Source organism: Pongo pygmaeus, chromosome 5 (assembly GCF_028885625.2).
Source record: "Pongo pygmaeus isolate AG05252 chromosome 5, NHGRI_mPonPyg2-v2.0_pri, whole genome shotgun sequence".
In the NCBI taxonomy this organism is placed as follows: domain Eukaryota; kingdom Metazoa; phylum Chordata; class Mammalia; order Primates; family Hominidae; genus Pongo; species Pongo pygmaeus.
Genome location: NC_072378.2, coordinates 30,685,382 through 30,704,202, shown reverse-complemented (window position 1 = coordinate 30,704,202; position 18,821 = coordinate 30,685,382). Strand labels below are relative to the sequence as shown.

Sequence of the window (18,821 nt, the reverse complement as noted above, 5' to 3'; positions counted from 1 at the left end):
AATGGGGTTTCACCACGTTGGCCATTCTGATCTCGAACTCCTGGTCTAAAGTGATCCAACCACCTAAGCCTCCCAAAGTGCTGGGATTACAGGTGTGAGCCACCGAGTCTGGCCTCTTACACTTCCAATGAACCCCATAGCTTGTAGCACATTGCTTTGTGTGGTGTCTCTATTCATGGTCCTAGCAGGAAATGAATAGCACAGTCAAATTAGGATAATTTGGGGGAGAGTTTAATAAAGTGATAATTACAAAGAAATAGGCAGGGTGTAGGGAAATCAGAAAGAATAGTGCAGTGCCTTAGTACCCACAGCTCTGTTGTGATCACCACCAAGCTCAAAAAGATGAGGACGGAGCAGTCGTGTAGAGAGGACTTTCTCTTTTTTTTTTTTTTTTTTTATTTTTTTGAGACGGAGTCTTGCTCTGTCGCCCAGGCTGGAGTGCAGTGGCGGGATCTCGGCTCACTGCAAGCTCCGCCTCCCGGGTTCACGCCATTCTCCTGCCTCAGCCTCCCGAGTAGCTGGGACTACAGGCGCCCGCCACCGCGCCCGGCTAATTTTTTAAATATTTTTAGTAGAGACGGGGTTTCACCGTGGTCTCGATCTCCTCACCTCGTGATCCACCCACCTCGGCCTCCCAAAGTGCTGGGATTACAGGCGTGAGCCACCGCGCCCGGCAAGAGGACTTTCTCAATAAAAACTGTGACTTTCATTGATACCGTCCGTTTGGGACAACTTACTGAAGCAGAAAGCAGGGTGGAGACTGAATTCAAGGGAAAACATAAGATGTCTGGTACAGCATACAACAGCGTTGATTCAGAGGAGGGTGGGAGTACTGAGCCCAGGAGACGGAGAAGGAATGTAAAGCCTGCGAGAGGCTGCTCAGCAATTTTCTGGTCCCTTAGCCTACGGGATTAGCAGCTTCCTAACTCAGGCAATTATCTCTCTGGACCTGTTTCTTCTAAGTTTATGGAATTAGTCTAATGATATCTAAGGTCCCTACTATGTGCACGTCTACTGTGACAAGGTCTTTAGCTGCATGATCTTTAATTCTGACAAAGGTTACTATCACAAATATTTTAACATTTTTACTCTCGTGGTTACTAATCAACAATCTCTGGCACTATTATAACAAACCTTTCAGTATTTACAGAGAAGTTATTTGCCCTTCTTAGCAACTGGCCAGTCAACAACTCAACTTTATAGTAAGTTACAGAATTTATTCCGTACATTGTATTCTGTACAATGTATTCCATACATTAATTTATTTTGTGGTAAAACAGTAACTTTTCATTTTAGATGGGAAAACTAGACGAGCTGAGATTCAACCCTCGTGAGCGGCTGCAGAGCCGCTACCCTTAACAGCTCTCTCTCGGGATTCTAACATTCCCTTCTGTGACGGAGAGACCACAGGCCGGGACACGCATCCCGGGACGGATCCACAGCTGGATGGGGAAGGCTGAGCCCGGCGGGCCGGAAGCCCGGCGGTGGCGTGCAGGAGCCCCGCCCTCCTAGGCTGGATTCGGCCGGGGGCGGGGCCGCGGGCGGGGCCTGTGGCAGCGGGAACCCCGACCCCGCCCCTTTCCCCACCCCTCCATTTCTCGCCATGGCCCCTGCACTGCTCCTGGTCCCTGCTGCCCTCGCCTCTTTCATCCTGGCCTTTGGCACCGGAGTGGAGTTCGTGCGCTTTACCTCCCTTCGGCCACTTCTTGGAGGGATCCCGGAGTCTGGTGGTCCGGGTGAGCGGGAGGGATCGAGGATGAATTGGGAGTAGGAAGGTGGAGCCGTAGGAGAGGGATCGAGGGCGGGGCTTGGAAACAAATGACAGGGGAAGTCCAAGAGAGGGAACTCGAACCTTGAAAGCGACCGAGAAGCTACAGGGGAGGGAGACCTGAGTTCTAAATTAGGAACTCAAGGATTAGAGTTTTGGAGAGGCGGGAGAGTGAGGACTGAGGGAGCCGAAAAGGGCGGTAACTGGAGTATTCTAAGTAAAGTGTTTTGTAGAGAGGAGTGTTGAAAGGAGAGTGTTAAAAAGGAGCATTTGGAGAACCGAAGTAAGAGGGGCAATCCAGCGGTGGCCTCTCCAGCCATGCTTTTTGCAACTGCCTAACATGCGTTGTTCTATAAATCCTCTTCCCCAGGTTTGCAGGAGGCCTAGGGAAGAGGGCAGAAACTAGGGATGGAAAAGTGTGATGGGCACAGCCTAGAGAGGAAGCATTAAGGCTCTTGAAAGCAGTAAGGGACATGGCCTGGGGTTCCAAGAGGAGATGAGGGTGGGGGAAACATTCTGCCACTGTTTTGATCTTTTGTCTCTTTTTCCCTCAACTTCCTGTAGATGCCCGCCAGGGATGGCTGGCTGCCCTGCAGGACCGCAGCATCCTTGCCCCCCTGGCATGGGATCTGGGGCTCCTGCTTCTATTTGTTGGGCAGCACAGCCTCATGGCAGCTGAAAGAGTGAAGGCATGGACATCCCGGTACTTTGGGGTCCTTCAGAGGTCACTGTATGTGGCCTGCACTGCCCTGGCCTTGCAGGTATGAGGCCCTGGCCTTGCAGGTACGAAATCCTGGCAGTTGAGTCCCCAAGGGAGACCAAGTGTGGGAGTGGTGCCCTGGATTGGAGGGGCAAAATATGGGTTCAGGAGGAGAACTGAGGAACTAATCTCAGCTTCCATTCCTCCACAGCACATATCCTACTTTTTATCAAGAAGGGTGTACTTGTCCTTCCCCAAGCACAAGATGTGCATTCTCACCTCTGCAACTTTGTTTATGTCCTGCTTGAGATTCCCTTCCTTCCCTTCAGTCCTACCCTTTCTTCAAAACCACTTCCCTAGGTCTGAAGAGAAGGCCTTGTCTGTCTTTTCATTGGGTGGTTGGCACAGGCTACTACTTTGTGTAGCTATCAGGTCACCCCATCTGTTCCATAAGTTCTCAGGGTAGAGACAGGCCATCCTTACATCTTTGGGACCTCACCCAGCACGCACCCTCCACATGGTGAATATTTGGTGGTGATGCTTAGGAGAGAGGTTGGGGAGAGTTGCAGGCTAGCCTGTGGTGGGGGCAGATCTGGGTCTGGGTCTCCCAAGGTCGGGCAGAGTAAGCCACTGGGATACCCAGCCCCTTATCCTTCCACAGCTGGTGATGCGGTACTGGGAGCCGGTACCCAGAGGCCCTGTGTTGTGGGAGGCTCGGGCTGAGCCATGGGCCACCTGGGTGCCCCTCCTCTGCTTTGTGCTCCATGTCATCTCCTGGCTCCTCATCTTTAGCATCCTTCTCGTCTTTGACTATGCTGAGCTCATGGGCCTCAAACAGGTGAGGCTCCGAGATCCCTACCTATGACCTCTGACCCGTTTTAGCACTCCTCGTTTCCTTTCAAGGGTTTTCCTCCTCCCATGCTCTTCTACTGTCTCCTTGCTTCTCCCTCATGGCCCTTCCCTTTGACTTTCCCTCATAAGGGCAGCAAGCATGGGCCTCCTGGGCCTGGGGAAGGTACATGGATCAGAAGTCAGGATCAGGGGTCCAAGGCTCAGAAGGGGGGTTCCTGGGCCTTAGTTCTAGAAGGGTGGTGCCTGGAAGAGGAGAAAAGAAGTGCCCAAGCTGAGAAAAGGGCTTCACTCCATTTCTAAGCTCTTCTCCCTCTCTTAGGTATACTACCATGTGCTGGGGCTGGGCGAGCCTCTGGCCCTGAAGTCTCCCCGGGCTCTCAGACTCTTCTCCCACCTGCGCCACCCAGTGTGTGTGGAGCTGCTGACAGTGCTGTGGGTGGTGCCTACCCTGGGCATGGACCGTCTCCTCCTTGCTTTCCTCCTTACCCTCTACCTGGGCCTGGCTCATGGGCTTGATCAGCAAGACCTCCGCTACCTCCGGGCCCAGCTACAAAGAAAACTCCACCTGCTCTCTCGGCCCCAGGATGGGGAGGCAGAGTGAGGAGCTCACTCTGGTTACAAGCCCTATTCTTCCTCTCCCCCTGAATTCTAAATCCTTAACATCCAGGCCCTGGCTGCTTCATGCCAGAGGCCCAAATCCATGGACTGAAGGAGCTGCCCCTTCTACTACTTGAGACTTTATTCTCTGGGTCCAGCTCCATACCCTAAATTCTGAGTTTCAGCCACTGAACTCCAAGGTCCACTTCTCACCAGCAAGAAAGAGCGGGGTATGGAAGTCATCTGTCCCCTCACTGTTTAGGGCATGACACTCTCCCCCTCAACAGCCTCCTGAGAAGGTAAGGATCTGCCCTGACCACTCCCCTGGCACTGTTACTTGCCTCTGCACCTCAGGGGTCCCCTTCTCCACCGCTGGCTTCCACTCCAAGAAGCTGGACCAGGGTCTGCAAGTTCAACGGTCACAACTGTCCCTCTAGGCCCCAACCTTGCCTCACCACTCCCAGCCCTAGTCTCTGCACCTCATTAGGCCCTGCCTCTGGGCTCAGACCCCAACCTAGTCAAGGGGATTCTCCTGCTCTTAACTCGATGACTTGGGGCTCCCTGCTCTCCCGAGGAAGATGCTCTGCAGGAAAATAAAAGTCAGCCTTTTTCTACATATGGCATGCAGTCTGTCAGTGTCTCCCAAGCTGCAGTGCTGAGTTTGGGAAAGAAAGCCAGAGGGAGCCTGGGAGCACCAAACTGGAGTCTGGGCAGCCACCACGCCCTCTGGCAACCTCTGGGGTTCGGCCACTCCCGCAGACCCGCCTCCACTTTGCCAGAGCGGCCGGGTCCCCATTCCCATTCCTTGAAATCCCCTTTTTCCCGGCAGCCGACCTGGAGACCCAAGGGAGACAGGTTGAAGCTAGAAAGAGTCGGGGCAGCAGCTCTGGTAGGGGAGGGAGCTTCCAAAACCTCTGGCTTCTGAGCGCCTCTCCTGCCTGCCGCCCATCCACAAGGCCCCCCACAGCCTGGCGGCTGCCCTCGACCCTGCAAAACAAAGGACTTCAGAGGCTGGACCTACAGACCCAGATGAGAAGGCAGAAGCGTAGGGAGGAGCGGCAGGAGATGGGAAGGGCGGGCCCGGCTCCGAGCAGCTGCCGCTTCCTCCCAAAGTCCCACGAGGGGCCTGAGTCACGGGCCACCGCCCTGGGTCGGCGAGCTGGGGGAAGGGATCTGGACACCTGGGGTGTCCGGGCGGGAAGCTGGCGAGGGTCTCTGGGGACAGAGCGGAGGACCAGTGGTTGGGGCGAGAAGAGGGCAGTCCCAGAGCGAGTCCCACGCGGGGTGGGAGGGAGCTAGGCCCCGCCCTCTCCTCGGCTCCGCCCTGCGCCCCCTTCCCTCTCCTCATTGTCCTTAGACAAAGCGGTCGCCGCCCCCGCCCGGCCCCCTGGTCTCTGTCTCCGTCCCTCCTCCTTTGCTGCCTCTTTCCCTCCTCCTCTCCCTCCCTCCTCCCCTCCCTCCAGTCTCCGGATCTCCCTCGGTCCCTCTCTCCTCCTCTTCCTCTCTCTGGACGCCCGGCTCCTCTGCACCCCCTCCCCCGGGGTCCCGCGGCGTGTGAGTTGACTGAGGGGCTCAGACTTGGGGAGTGGGTGTCTCCTCGCCCCTGTCCTTGCTGCCGTCCCTGGCCCGGACCTTGGCTGTCTCCTCTTTGTGCTGAGATTGTCAGTCTGTGCGGCCAGAGCGGGGTGGAGACGGCCAGTTCTGTCACGGCTTCATGAGAGCGGGGACGGGGCGTAGGACTTGCAGGCGCCGGGGAGAAGAGACATGGAGCCGGCCCTTGGCACTCTGGGGTCGCGTGGCGCAGTCGGTGGGGGAGGCAGGCGGTGGTGACAGGACAGGGTGGGGGTGGACGCCAGGGTTCTGGGAACGCGCTGGCAGCGCTGGCAGCCCTGACGCCCGGGTTCCGAAAGTCCCGGGGGTGGGTATTTCCCCCGACCCGCCTCGGGGGCGGAGTGCGGGGCAGAGGGGTGGGGGCTGGGGAGAGGCGTGGCCCGAGCGGTGCTGGAAGCGGAGCCGGGACCTTTGGGGCCCGCGCTGAGACGCGTCGGGCTGCTGCCGCCGCGCTCCTTTCCCCTCTTCCCTGGTTTCCCTTCTCCTCTAGACCTGTTCGCTCTCCGCCCCTCCTTGCCTCCCCAACACCCCCTCAGGTCCCGTTGCCTCCTGGTCCTTTCAGGGATTCCTGGTCCTTCCTTCCCACACTAGCCTCCCTGGGGTATCGCTGAGGCAGCCTGGCCTGCACCCAGGTTCCCCTCACCCCAGCCACATTTCTCTCTTCTCCCTCACGCCAACTTTCCTTTTCGCCCTTCTCTCTCTTTCTCACATCCTAGAGACTGTCTTTAATACGCATTAACCCTGTACTGCCACATCTGGCTCCTGCCCTCATTGCCTCCAATCGGGACTCTTCCTCTCACATCACCCCCACCACCCCCAACTTGGGCTCACAACTTCTCTTCACTTTTTCCATTTCCCCGTTCTCTGCCTTCCGTCTTTCCCTCTGTCCTCATCCTTAGCCCCTCTGCCCTGCTTTGTGTCCCACCTCTCCCCCTCCACTTCCTCTCCTCCCACCCTCAGTCTCACCCCCTGGGCTGTCTCACTCTCTGGAGCCTCTCCTTCCTGTTCTCTGTCCCCAGTGCTCCCTACCCTCACCTCAAGGCGACCATGGCCACCATCCCAGACTGGAAGCTACAGCTGCTAGCCCGGCGCCGGCAGGAGGAGGCGTCGGTTCGAGGCCGGGAGAAAGCAGAACGGGAGCGCCTGTCCCAGATGCCAGCCTGGAAGCGAGGGCTCCTGGAGCGCCGTCGGGCCAAGCTTGGGCTGTCCCCTGGGGAGCCTAGCCCTGTGCCAGGGACTGCAGAGTCTGGACCTCCAGACCCAGATGAGTCTGCGGTCCTTCTGGAGGCCATCGGGCCAGTGCACCAGAACCGATTCATCCGGCAGGAGCGGCAGCAGCAGCAGCAGCAACAACAACGGAGTGAAGAGCTGCTAGCAGAGAGAAAGCCTGGGCCTCTGGAGGCCCGGGAGCGGAGACCCAGCCCTGGGGAGATGCGGGATCAGAGCCCCAAGGGAAGAGAGTCAAGAGAAGAGAGACTAAGCCCGAGGGAGACCAGAGAGAGGAGGCTGGGGATAGGGGGAGCCCAAGAGTCGAGCCTGAGGCCTCTGGAGGCTCGGGACTGGAGACAAAGCCCAGGAGAGGTGGGAGACAGGAGCTCCAGACTGTCAGAGGCATGGAAATGGAGGCTGAGTCCTGGAGAAACTCCAGAGCGGAGTCTGAGACTAGCAGAGTCTCGAGAGCAAAGCCCCAGGAGAAAAGAGGTGGAAAGTAGACTGAGCCCAGGGGAATCTGCCTACCAGAAGTTGGGCCTGACAGAGGCCCATAAATGGAGACCTGACTCCAGAGAGTCTCAGGAACAGAGTTTGGTACAACTGGAGGCAACAGAGTGGAGGCTGAGGTCAGGAGAAGAAAGACAAGGCTACTCGGAAGAATGTGGGAGAAAAGAAGAGTGGCCAGTTCCAGGGGTGGCTCCAAAAGAGACTGCAGAGCTGTCCGAGACCCTGACAAGGGAGGCCCAAGGCAACAGTTCCGCAGGAGTGGAGGCAGCAGAGCGGAGGCCTGTGGAAGATGGCGAGAGGGGCATGAAGCCAACAGAAGGGTGGAAATGGACCCTGAACTCCGGGAAGGCTCGAGAATGGACACCCAGGGACATAGAGGCTCAAACTCAGAAACCAGAACCTCCAGAGTCAGCAGAGAAGCGTCTGGAATCTCCCAGTGTGGAGGCTGGAGAAGGGGAGGCTGAGAAGGAGGAGGCGGGGGCTCAGGGCAGGCCTCTGAGAGCCCTGCAGAACTGCTGCTCTGTGCCCTCCCCCCTCCCACCAGAGGACGCTGGGACTGGAGGCCTGAGACAGCAGGAAGAGGAAGCAGTGGAACTCCAGCCCCCAGGGCCACCAGCCCCTCTGTCTCCCCCACCCCCAGCCCCAACTGCCCCCCAACCTCCTGGGGATCCCCTCATGAGCCGCCTGTTCTATGGGGTGAAGGCAGGGCCAGGAGTGGGGGCCCCCCGCCGCAGTGGACACACCTTCACAGTCAACCCCCGGCGGTCTGTGCCCCCTGCGACCCCAGCCACCCCAACCTCTCCAGCCACAGCTGATGCTGCAGTCCCGGGGGCTGGGAAGAAGCGGTACCCAACTGCCGAGGAGATCTTGGTTCTGGGGGGCTACCTCCGTCTCAGCCGCAGCTGCCTTGCCAAGGGGTCCCCCGAAAGACACCACAAACAGGTAGGGAAGCAGCCAAGCCAGACTTCTTAGAAGTCCACTTGTCAATTTTCTCTGGACTCTGATCTTTCTTTCTTTTTTATACCCGTTTTCTTGTCTTCCTCTATTCTTTCTTGTTAATTCCTGCCACCACCCTTCCTCACTCTGCACATACACCCTTCCTTCTCAGAGCCCTTCTTTTCCATTTTGAACCCAAAAGATCCTGCCCCAGCAAAGGCCGTCTCTGGGTGTGTCTCTTTCAGGGTGTGCCGGGCTGCTCATTCTCCCTTCCCTTGGGCTCTGAGTTTGCAACCCCCTTTTCTTTCCTTCCTTTCCTGAGTGTGACCCGCCCCAGCCCATCCTGTGGGAGAGCCCAAAGTGACGAGTTTGAATCAATGAGGGCAGGGTCACCAGGGTGAAAGCACTTGCAGTTTTTCTGGGGAGAAGGGATAGGGAGCCTGGGGTGGTGGAGGGGGTGAGGTGGGTTTGTGTTCTAGGGAGAAACTGCAGGGAGAAATGAATGGAGAAAGGTCCAGCTGCCCCGTGGGAAGGAGGGCAGAGCTGAATAGGGACACCCTAGGATGGAGGGGAGAGGGGAGATGGAACCGGGCCGGCCAAAGAGCAGAGAGAAGGCTTTTGAACCCCGATCTGCCCCATGGGAGACACACAGAGAGGCCATTTGAAGTGGGTGACCTCGGGGTTGCACACCCCCAGCTGGGCCACTGCTTCAGACAGTGCTCCCTTCTCTCTTGGGACAAGAAAAGCCTTCTCCTCTTCCAAAATACCCCCACCCCTCACTCCCCCGTCCTTCCTCCCTGGGTTTCCCCTCCCTCCCAAGAACTGGCTCAGGGATCGCTTTTCCCCTCTCTTCCTGCCATCCTGGACTTTCCCTCCCCTTAGGGTAGCAAAAGAGAGAAGTGAATTTGGAGACAGCTTTGAGAACAGGCACTGGCCAGGGAGCACAGTGGGAGTTCTGGACAGGGGTCGGGGCTGAGGCCAGCAGAGGGTCAGAGGTTAGACTTGCAACAAAGACCTGCAGGAAAGTGGGGGCAGCCAGGATGACTCCCCCTGGCCCTGGCCTCACTTCTTCCCTGTGCACACCCATCTGTTTCCAGCTTGAAAATCTCTAGGGAGAGAGAGGTCCCACACTCAGACATCTCAGACTTAGGAAGTCCCTCCAGTCACACACATCTCCCCAGAGCCTGGGGAAGCCCAGTCTCATTCTCATCCCATGTGTTAACATCCTCAGATTTGAATTTTTTGTGTCCTCAGTGTCAGTGGGGAACCACAGGGACTAAAGATACGGGTTAAGCCTGGGGTGGAGGGGGGTTCATTTGATCCCCCAATTCATCTTCACATGAGGCGTAAGCTCCCACCCCTAAGCCATGGTGCTTGGGAACCTACCCTCAGCCCTCTGACTGCTACCAGCCTGTTCCCCTCAGGGCTGGGCAGATGAAAAAAACAGAAGTCCGGAAATGCTACCCGGGTGAGGTGTTCAGAAAAGTCACTTCCTACTGAGAGAGGCTTGTGCCTCTGGGGAAGAATGAGCAGAGGGAAGCATGAAGCTTTGGGGCCCAAAGCCCAGGGAGCATCCCAGGGGAGCCAGGAAGCAAGTGCAGGGCAGGACCTGTGCTGGTGACCATACCTAGGCCAGAGAGCAGGGGAGCCGGAAGCAGATCGCCCAAACAGGAAGCCTGGGGTGGGGGCCGGAAGGCTGGTGGAGCTGAGTGGGGAACCCTGGGGCCTGGGCCTGCCAGATCTGTGCTCAGGATGTGGTGAGAGAATAAGGAAGCAGCCGCTGCTTGGGTGGGGGTGGGGAAGAGGCAGCACAGAGTTCCTCTGACCCAGACGCCTCACCCTCCACCCTCTACCCCCTCTCAGCACCCTGTTCTTCAGGGACTGGGTGCCTTGTCCCAGCTCTGCTGCAACACACTGGCTCAGGAATAGGAGATAGGAGGACCCTGCCACCAACCCCCGCTTCACCTTCCCTAAATAACTCGTTTGCAGGCTAATTCCATCAAACTTATCCCTGCCATCAGGAGAGAAATCCCAGCCCTGCCACTGGAGCCCAGGAGATGGCTGTGGCTGGTGCCCTACCCCAGAGGCCTCTTGGTTGGGCTGAGAGACTGGCCCCATTGTGACCTTATATAGCTGATGGGAGAGGAGTGAGTGAGTCACCTCCTCTCTACCCCCCCACTCCCATGCAGGCTGTGCATTCCTGAGAAGCCCAGTCAGAAGTTGGTGGGGGGTGAGAAGAGAGGCAGGGTAGGGGGGGAGATATAAACATAAACCGAGAGCAAATAAAATAAGTCATTTTCAGAGTAGAAAATAAAGTACAGAGGTTATTATTCCAAAAGAGGATATGAGAAGAAAACAAAAATGGGTTCCCAGAAATGAGGGTAAATCTGTCAGTTACAGAAACCTAAGTGGTCCCTTCTGAGAACTTGGGATATAAGCAGTCTGGCTGCTGTCACTAGATTCTACCAGCAGTTCCACAGACATGAATTGGGGGTCAAATGTGTACAGGCTGGACCACCCGCAGATTGTTTCCCCAGCGTTCGTCCTCTGATGGCACCTCATGTGAGGTCTGAACAAACCCTAACCTCTTGCATTGTACCAACTTCTAAGCTCCTTTCTTTTTTCTTTTCTTTTCTTTTTTTTTTTTTTTTTTTTCTGAGACAGTCTCGCTGTCTCCCAGCCTGGAGTTCAATGGTGAGATTTCGGCTCACTGCAACCTCCACCTCCCAGGTTCAAGTGATTCTCCAGCCTCAGCCTCCTGAGTAGCTGGAATTACAGGTGCATGCCACCATACCCGGCTAATTTTAGTATTTTTAGTAGAGACGGGGTTTCACCACGTTGGCCAGGCTTATCTCGAACTCCTGACCTCAAGTGATCCACCTGTCTTGGCCTCCCAAAGTGCTGGGATTACAGGGGTGAGCCACCTTACCCGGCCCCAAGCTCCTTTCAACAGCAGACGTGAGTATAATATATTAGTAAATTATCTAGTAAGTTAGAAGGTGGTAAGTGATTATGGAAAAAAAAAATAGAACAGTGGAACTTAGAGGGTCAGGAGGTAGGGGGAGTGAATATGGAGACTTCAAAATAGGGTGATCAGGAGGGTCAGAGCCATGGGGATATTTCGGGGGTGTGTTCCAGGCAGAAGGAATAGCTAGTACTGTTCTGGTCCTGAGGTGGGAGTGCGTGGAGGGAACCAAGGCCAGTGTGGCTGGAGTGGAGGAAGAGGCCAGAGAGACAAGGGGAGGGTGGCATACTGGGAGCACCCTGTAGGCTTTGGTCAGGCTCTGGGCACCTTGGGGGCAATCAAGTAGACTTTTTTTTTTTTTGAGACGGAGTCTCGCTCTCTTGCCCAAGCTGTAGAGCAGTGGCGTGACCTCGGCTCACTGCAACCTCTGCCTCCCAGGTTCAAGCGATTCTCCTGCCTCGTCCTCTCGAGTAGCTGGGACTACAGGCGCATGCCACCATGCCCAGCTAATTTTTTTGTATTTTTAGTAGAGACGGGTTTCACCATGTTGGCCAGGATGGTCTCAATCTCTTGACCTTGTGATCCGCCCACCTCAGCCTCCCAAAGTGCTGGGATTATAGGCATGAACCACCGTGCCCAGCCTGGAGTAGACTTTTTGCTCCAGGTGAGATGGGGAGACACTGCAGGATTTGGAGCGAACAAGGAGTAACATATACAGTTCCTGAGTTCCACCTTCCCATGGGGACCCAGGTGTCATATCTGATTTTTTTTTTCTTTTTTAGAGACAGTGTTACTCTATTGCCCAGGCTGGTCTCGAACTCCTGGGCTCAAGAAATCCTCCCGCCTCAACCTCCCAAAGTGCTGGGATTACAGGTGTGAGCCACCATGCCTGACTGGTGTCATATTGATGCAGCTCTTAACAACCACCTGCCCAGCCACCCTTCTGGCTTCTCTCTTTTCATACCTCAGTCCATTAGGTGACTCAGGGATGTACGGCTGACCCCAAGTCTTCCCAAACAGATGCCAGGGAAGGCCTGAGTAGATCATTTGGACCTTTCCAAGTAGTTCACATGGAATCCTCCTGCTGTCTCCCTAATCCCTTTGGCTCCTAGACTTAATCTCACCCTGCCCCTTCCCCCTGAGCTTCTTAATAGGGCAAAGGGGAAGGGTAGAAAGGCAGTGAGAACAGCTGGGACTCGCCTGCTCTTGGGACAGTGTGATTACCAAGGGTTTTCTGTGCCCTGTCTGGTATTTTGTCTCTGTGCCTGTCCCTTTGGGCACACTGTGGACCCCCACCCCAGGTTTGTGTGGACTTTTCTTTCTGCCCTTGTCATCTCCCCCAGCCTTTCAGGGTGTCAGCGGCTCATCTTTCCCCTGTGCGTTGCTGGAGTCTCTTGGTTCCTCTCGGCCTTTCTGTTCATCTCCCATCTCTTCCCAGGCCCTAGACTCCCTTTGCTATGGATAGGAGAAGAATGAGGAGAGTAGGAGGGAACAGGTGCCCAGGGTCCTGGGTTTCGCATAGGACAGCAAGGGGCCATGGGTATGAAAACCTTGCTTTTGTCTGAGACTCGCTCCCCAGCCAGTTCTTTCCCCACTGGCCGGCCAGTCTGCTGGGCTCCTCTGGGAAGTTTACTCGATTGCCCCCAAGGTGCCCAAAGACTCGGTTCTGATCACAAGACTTATCGCCATGTATTTTAATTTCTTTTTACCCCTCTGCCTCCCACACTCGAAAGAGCAGAGACCTTGGTCTTATATTATTCACTTTTGCCTCCCAAGCCCCTGCCAACGTACAGGGCAAAGTCTGATGTTTTGAAATATGATGGAAGAGGGAAACTCTAGGATTGGAGAGCCAGTATGGAAAGGAAAACTGGATCCTAGAGTGCATGGGGAGAGTGAGTGGGGCACCTAAGTCCAGCCCCCACCCCCACGTTCCGCCAGTCCCACCTGCTCCCTTGCAGACTCCGCCCCCCCCGCCCCCGCTTTCTCCCCCTCAACCCCCCGCGGGCTTCTCCCCTGCTGACCTTGCCTCCTGCCCCCTTTTTCTCCCTCCTTCAGCTTAAGATCTCCTTCAGCGAGACAGCCCTGGAGACCACGTACCAATACCCCTCCGAGAGTTCGGTACTGGAGGAGCTGGGCCCGGAGCCTGAGGTCCCCAGTGCCCCCAACCCCCAAGCAGCCCAACCCGACGACGAAGAGGATGAGGAAGAGCTGCTGCTGCTGCAGCCAGAGCTCCAGGGCGGGCTGCGCACCAAGGCCCTGATCGTGGGTAAGCGGAGGCTCCGCCGGCCCGAGGGCGCCCCCTGCTGTCAGAGCGGGCGCTGAGGTCCAGGAGAGAAGAGGAGGGAGGATTGCATGTAGGCGCTTGCAAGGGGCTTGGCGGGTCCTCTGGTCCAACCTGCTCCTTTAACAGATGGGCAAACTGAGGTCCTGGGCAGTGAAGTACACCTTGAGTCTTCAGGTTTCAAAACGAGAACTCTTCCTGAGTGCTGTAATCTGGTCAAAACCACAGGGTGGGTCGACAGGCCTGAGTTGGAATTCCAGCTTGTCTCTTAATTGTGTGATCTCAGGGAAACCATCTGATCTCTGGCTTTAGTTTATTATTTATGAAATGAAGTTAATAATAACTACCTCCTGTGGCTCATGCCTGTAATCCCAGCACTTCGGGAAGCCAAGACGGGTGGATCGCTTGAGCCCAGGAGTTCAAGACCACCCTGGGCAACATGGCAAAATCCTGTCTCTACAAAAAAATACAAAAATTATCCAGGTGTGGGCCGGGCATGGTGGCTCACGCCTGTAATCCCAGCACTTTGGGAGGCCGAGGCGGGCGGATCACAAAGTCAGGAGATCGAGACCATCCTGGCTGACACGGTGAAACCCCATCTTTACTAAAAATACAAAAAAAATTAGCCGGGCGTGGTGGCAGGCGCCTGTAGTCCCAGCTCCTTGGGAGGCTGATGCAGGAGAATGGCGTGAACCTGGAAGGCGGAGCTTGCAGTGAGCCCAGATAGCGCCGCTGCACTCCAGCCTGGACGACAGAGCGAGACTCCGTCTCAAAAAAAAAAAAAAAAAAAAATTAGCCAGGTGTGGCAGTGCGCAGCTGTGGTTCCAGGTACTTGGCAGGCGGAGGTGGGAGGATCGTTTGACCTCAGGAATTAGAGGCTGTAGTGAGCCGATCTTGCACCACCCACTGCACTCCAGCCTGGGCAACAGAGGAAGACCCTGTCTCAAAAGAAACAAACAGGCCAGGCACGGTGGCTCACGCCTGTAATCCCAGCACTTTGGGAGGCCCAGGCAGTGGATCACTCAAGGTCAGAAGTTCAAGACTAGCCTAGCCAACATAGTGAAAACTCATCTCTACTAAAAATATAAAAATTAGTTAGGCACGGAGGCGGACACCTGTAATCCCTGCTACTCGGGAGTCTGAGGCAGGAGTATCACTTGAACCCGGGAAGCAGAGGTTGCAGTGAGCCGAGATGACGCTGCCGCACTCCAGCCTGGGCGACAGAGTGAAATTCTGTCTCAAAAAAACAGAAACCAAAAACTGCCTCCTAAAGTTGTAGAAAAGATTAATTTATTTTATTTATTTGTTTATTTTGAGACAGTGTCTCCCTCTGTCTCCCAGACTAGAGTGCAGTGGCACAACCTTGGCTCACTGCAACCTCTGCCTCCCAAGTTCAAGCGATTCTTGTGCCTCAGCCTCTTGAGTAGCTGGGACTACAGATGTGTACCATCACACCTGGTGAGTTTTTATATTTTTAGTAGAGACAGGGTTTCCCCATGTTGGCCAGGCTGGTCTTGAACTCCGGACCTCAAGTGATCCTCCCGCCTCAGCCTCCCAAATTGCTCGGATTACAGGCGCTCCAGGCCAAGATTAAGTAATTTTTGTGAAGTACCAAGAGCCACAGCTGGATATCAAATTACTTAATCTCTCCTGGAGTTACGGTGAGATTAAACAGTTATAAGGATGCCTGGCACAGAGTCCGAGCTAAATGAGTGATGGATGTGGTTACTGGTGGTAACGTGCTTTAGATATGGAAGATATTATAGGACTTCCTGCATGCCAACTGCCCTTCAATTTGTGTATGGGGGAAGGGTTGGCCAAAAGCAGAGGCTCTCACTCATTCTCTATCATTATTGCCCCCTCTCCCACAGATGAGTCCTGCCGGCGGTGACCATCTTCCAACATAGGGATATACTTCCCTCCTTCTTATAACTGAAGATCCTGGAGCCCGGAAGATTCAGGGCAGACAGACCCTGATAATGAGCCTGGCAGGGAAGGGCAACCAACATCTTGTAACTTGCTTTCCCCACCCTGTTTCTGGGGGCAGAGCCAATTGCCCAATTTCTACCCTAATCCAAAGTCTCTGGTGTGGATGGGATTAAACGTGCTGGTGCATCCTAGGTGATCCAAGAGTGAGCACCAAGTCCTAAGAAGGGGCACAGAACTCCCTGGAGGGTGGAGATGGAGCACCTGCCTCCTGTGGCAGGGTACACTATCCCCACAGCCTTCCTCCCCACCATCCTGTGGGGACTCTCGGGATTTAAGCACTTGTTTCTCTGGGAGGCCCAGACCCCACTCCATTTATAGGCACATCTCCTTCATTTCCTAGGTCACTGCCCCTTTGTTTACAGCTCCTGCCTCCTCCCTTGACCACAGCCTGGTTTACAAATTCCACCAGCTCCCAGCCCCACCTGCCAAAGTCCCAGGTTTACAAGCCACGCTTACTTGCTGTGTCTGCGTGGAATTCTCTCCTCTGTCCCCTCCAGTCTCCTCATTGGAGTGACCTGAAGGTGTGGCTTCCTCCACTTTTTCTCAGTATTACTTTGCCTTAGTTTTCCCCAAGAGGGAAGGCTGGAAATCTTAACTCTGTACCCCTTGATAGTTATTTAATTCTGTTTCTCCTAGTGGTTCACAATTGAACTGAATTGAGATGGTGTCGGGTGGCTAAGGAGACACCTCACCTCTCCTCCCCCATTGTGCCACCTTTATCAATTGCCTGTTTTGTTTTGTTTTTTAACTTTCCATAATAAAATGGAGTTCTCTTCAACTCGTCTGCTTCTCCTTCTTTAGAAAAAAAAAGGGTATGTGAGGGGAGGCTCTGGTGGCTGGGGGAGAGGAAAATGATGGGGGATGAACCAGGAACTTGGCACTGACACGTCAAAAGGGGTCTGGGAAGCTGCGCATGGGTTTCATGCAGGACAAGCAGGTGACATGAGAAAGGGCAGTTGAAGTGTCCACTAGACTGGAAGTGCCATGAGGGCTGACTACATCAGCTGGATTCACTGCAATATCCCGTACCTGTCAACTAGTAGACACGGAATTATTTCTAGAATGAATGACAACGAATGAATAGAAGAAAAGGGTTAAAATATTGCAGAGGACACTGAGTTGAAGGGTTCTAGTATTCAGAAGCCTGCTGCCATGAAGGCAGCTAGGTAGTGTATGACACAACCCACGTGGCTAAGCCAGGGATATTTACTTGAAGAGCTGGGGCTATGAATAGTAAATCTGAAATTGCTGCAAAATGAAGTAAGTATGTACAAGAGTCAGTTTCCTGGAAAAGTTCTGTGATAGACAATGGATTTTATATCGTTAAAGGCCTAAAGACCGGGCACGGTGGCTCACGCCTGTGATCCCAGCACTTTGGGAGGCTGAGGTGGGCGGATCATAAGGTCAGGAGATCTAGACCATCCTGGCTAACACGGTGAAACCCCGTCTCTATTAAAAATACAAAAAATTAGCCGGGCGTGGTGGGGGGCGCCTGTAGTCCCAGCTACTCAGGAGGCTGAGGCAGGAGAATGGCATGAACCCAGGAGGTGGAGCTTGCAGTGAGCCAGATCGCGCCATTGCACTCCAGCCTGGGCTGCAGAGCGAGCCTCCATCTCAAAAAAAAAAAAAAAAAAAAAAAAACGTTTAAAAACCATCTTGATAATGCATGGCTTTGGTGCCCATATAGTTGATATTCGGGATTTTCCCATTTCAAAGAATATCTTATACAAATGTGGAACATCAATATTTTACTCATCAGGTATTTTTGTTTGTTTGTTGTTAGCTCTCCAGGCTAACAAAGATATGGTTGAATAGTTATTGTCCTTCTACCACTACAAGTTGCTCCTCTCAGACTGGTCAGAGGAGGCCCCACGCCTTTACCATAAAACAAAATATATCAGACAAATTGAACTTAAGCATACGCCAAAGGTTTTCAATTTACTAGCAAGAGAACAAGCCAGGTGTCAAAAGACTCAGCCAGTTCCGAGAAGGTCTGGGTAGGGAAGGAAACAGAATGATTATATTAGTAGCCTGTTAGGTAAAGCTCTTAAAAAGTTTCCAGTTGTGACCCAGGAAAACAGAGTTAGGAAGCTCTGAGATGCCAGGGGTGCTCACAGTCCATCTCAGAAACAGAAAACAATGCATTCAAGAGGTCAGGCCAGGTGTGGTGGCTCACGCCTGTAATCCTAACACTTTGGGAGGCCAAGGCGGGTGGATTGCCTCAGCTGAGGAGTTTGAGACCAGCCTGGGCAACACGATGAAACCCCGTCTCTACTAAAATACAAAAAATTAGCTGGACGTGGTGGCACGCACCTGTAGTCCTGGCTACTTGGGAGGCTGAGGCAGGAGAATTGCTTGAACCCCCGAGGTGGAGGTTGCAGTGAGCCAAGATCACGCCACTGCACTCCAGCCTGGGCGACAGAGCGAGACTCCGAGACTCTGTCTCCAAAAAAAAAAAAAAAAAGGCAGTGATGTAGATCCACTTGTGGCTATTAATAAGAATAACGTTTCATTTCCTAACCATAGTGCCTGGTAACTGCAATTAATCATAAAAGTATGATGCAGGGTCAAACAAATCAGACAGCAGAGCATCAAGTGACAAATTCAGCTTTTTTTTTTTTTTTTTTTGAGGCATAGTCTTGGTCTGTCGCCTAGGTTGGAGTGCCTGATCTCAGCTCACTGCAACCTCTGGCTCCCGGGCTCAAGAGATTCTCCTGTCTCAGGCCCAGTGCGGTGGCTCACGCCTGTAATCCCAGCACTTTGGGAGGCCAAGACAGACAGATCATGAGGTCAGGAGTTTGAGACCAGCCTGACCAACATGGTAAAACCCCGTCTCTATTAAAAATACAAAAATTAGCTGGGCGTGATGGCACATGCCTGTCACACCTGTAATTCCAGCTACTCAGGAGGCTGAGGCAGGAGAATCACTTGAACCTGGGGGGCGGAAGTTGCAGTGAGCCGAGATCGTGCCATTGCACTCCAGTCTGGGCAACAGAGCGAGACTCTGTCTCCAAAAAAAAAAAAAAATTCTCCTGTCTCAGTCTCCAGAGTAGCTGGGACCACAGGTGCACACCTCCACACCTGGCTAATTTTTTGTAGAGATGGCGGGGTCTCACCATGTTGCCCAGGCTGGTCTCAAACCCCTGGTCTCAAGTTATCCTCCTGCCTCAGCCTCCCAAAGTGCTGGGATTACAGCAAGAACCACTGCACCTGGACTTGCTTACTTTTAAATAAGCAGCCACCAGTGATTTTCTCAAGCTGTTAGCAAAAATGCAGAACACAGTTTGCCTATTCCTTAGTTTGGAGATTTTGTCTTTAACAACTTTCCCCAGTTCCCCAGTTTCTTCCTGCCTAGAGGTCTTCCCTTATACCTGACCTGTCTTCACTCCTGCTGCAGGCAAAC

At 54.1% G+C, this 18,821-nt stretch overlaps 2 protein-coding genes across 7 annotated transcripts; both read left to right on the top strand.

Annotated features, from left to right (window-relative positions):
* The first annotated feature begins 1,296 nt into the window (after window positions 1-1,296).
* NRM (nurim) lies at window positions 1,297-4,535 on the top strand. Of its 5 annotated transcripts, XM_054490979.2 has the most exons (4): window positions 1,297-1,736; window positions 2,333-2,529; window positions 3,130-3,306; window positions 3,640-4,535. In XM_054490979.2, exons 1-4 carry the CDS (start codon window positions 1,604-1,606, stop codon window positions 3,919-3,921), a joined length of 789 nt encoding a protein of 262 aa, XP_054346954.2. In that variant the 5' UTR covers window positions 1,297-1,603; the 3' UTR covers window positions 3,922-4,535. The 5 variants fall into 5 exon arrangements, with proteins under 5 accessions (XP_054346954.2, XP_054346959.1, XP_054346956.1 ...); XM_054490981.2 differs by lacking the exon at window positions 3,130-3,306 and having other exon boundaries at window positions 1,523-1,736; window positions 2,333-2,551; window positions 3,640-3,775; XM_054490982.2 differs by lacking the exon at window positions 3,640-4,535 and having other exon boundaries at window positions 1,525-1,736; window positions 2,333-2,551; window positions 3,130-3,265.
* Window positions 4,536-4,719: 184 nt separating this feature from the next.
* On the top strand, window positions 4,720-16,196 carry PPP1R18 (protein phosphatase 1 regulatory subunit 18). 2 transcript variants are annotated; one of them, XM_063665987.1, is made up of 4 exons: window positions 4,720-5,724; window positions 6,548-8,189; window positions 13,204-13,414; window positions 15,301-16,196. In XM_063665987.1, the coding sequence occupies exons 2-4, from the start codon at window positions 6,576-6,578 to the stop codon at window positions 15,318-15,320; spliced, it is 1,845 nt and encodes a 614-aa protein (XP_063522057.1). In that variant the 5' UTR covers window positions 4,720-5,724; window positions 6,548-6,575; the 3' UTR covers window positions 15,321-16,196. The 2 variants fall into 2 exon arrangements, with proteins under 2 accessions (XP_063522057.1, XP_054346953.1); XM_054490978.2 differs by having other exon boundaries at window positions 4,722-5,471.
* The last annotated feature ends 2,625 nt before the right edge of the window (window positions 16,197-18,821 follow it).

Excerpts from the sequence above, each read along its gene's own strand:
- NRM (XM_054490979.2), top strand. The coding sequence starts at position 1,604 with ATGGCCCCTGCACTGCTCCTGGTCCCTGCTGCCCTCGCCTCTTTCATC. Across the intron at positions 1,737-2,332 it reads CCCGGAGTCTGGTGGTCCGG|ATGCCCGCCAGGGATGGCTG; the intron begins GTGAGCGGGAGG and ends AACTTCCTGTAG. Across the intron at positions 2,530-3,129 it reads GCACTGCCCTGGCCTTGCAG|CTGGTGATGCGGTACTGGGA; the intron begins GTATGAGGCCCT and ends ATCCTTCCACAG.
- PPP1R18 (XM_063665987.1), top strand. The coding sequence starts at position 6,576 with ATGGCCACCATCCCAGACTGGAAGCTACAGCTGCTAGCCCGGCGCCGG. Across the intron at positions 8,190-13,203 it reads CCGAAAGACACCACAAACAG|CTTAAGATCTCCTTCAGCGA; the intron begins GTAGGGAAGCAG and ends TCCCTCCTTCAG. Across the intron at positions 13,415-15,300 it reads CACCAAGGCCCTGATCGTGG|ATGAGTCCTGCCGGCGGTGA; the intron begins GTAAGCGGAGGC and ends CCTCTCCCACAG.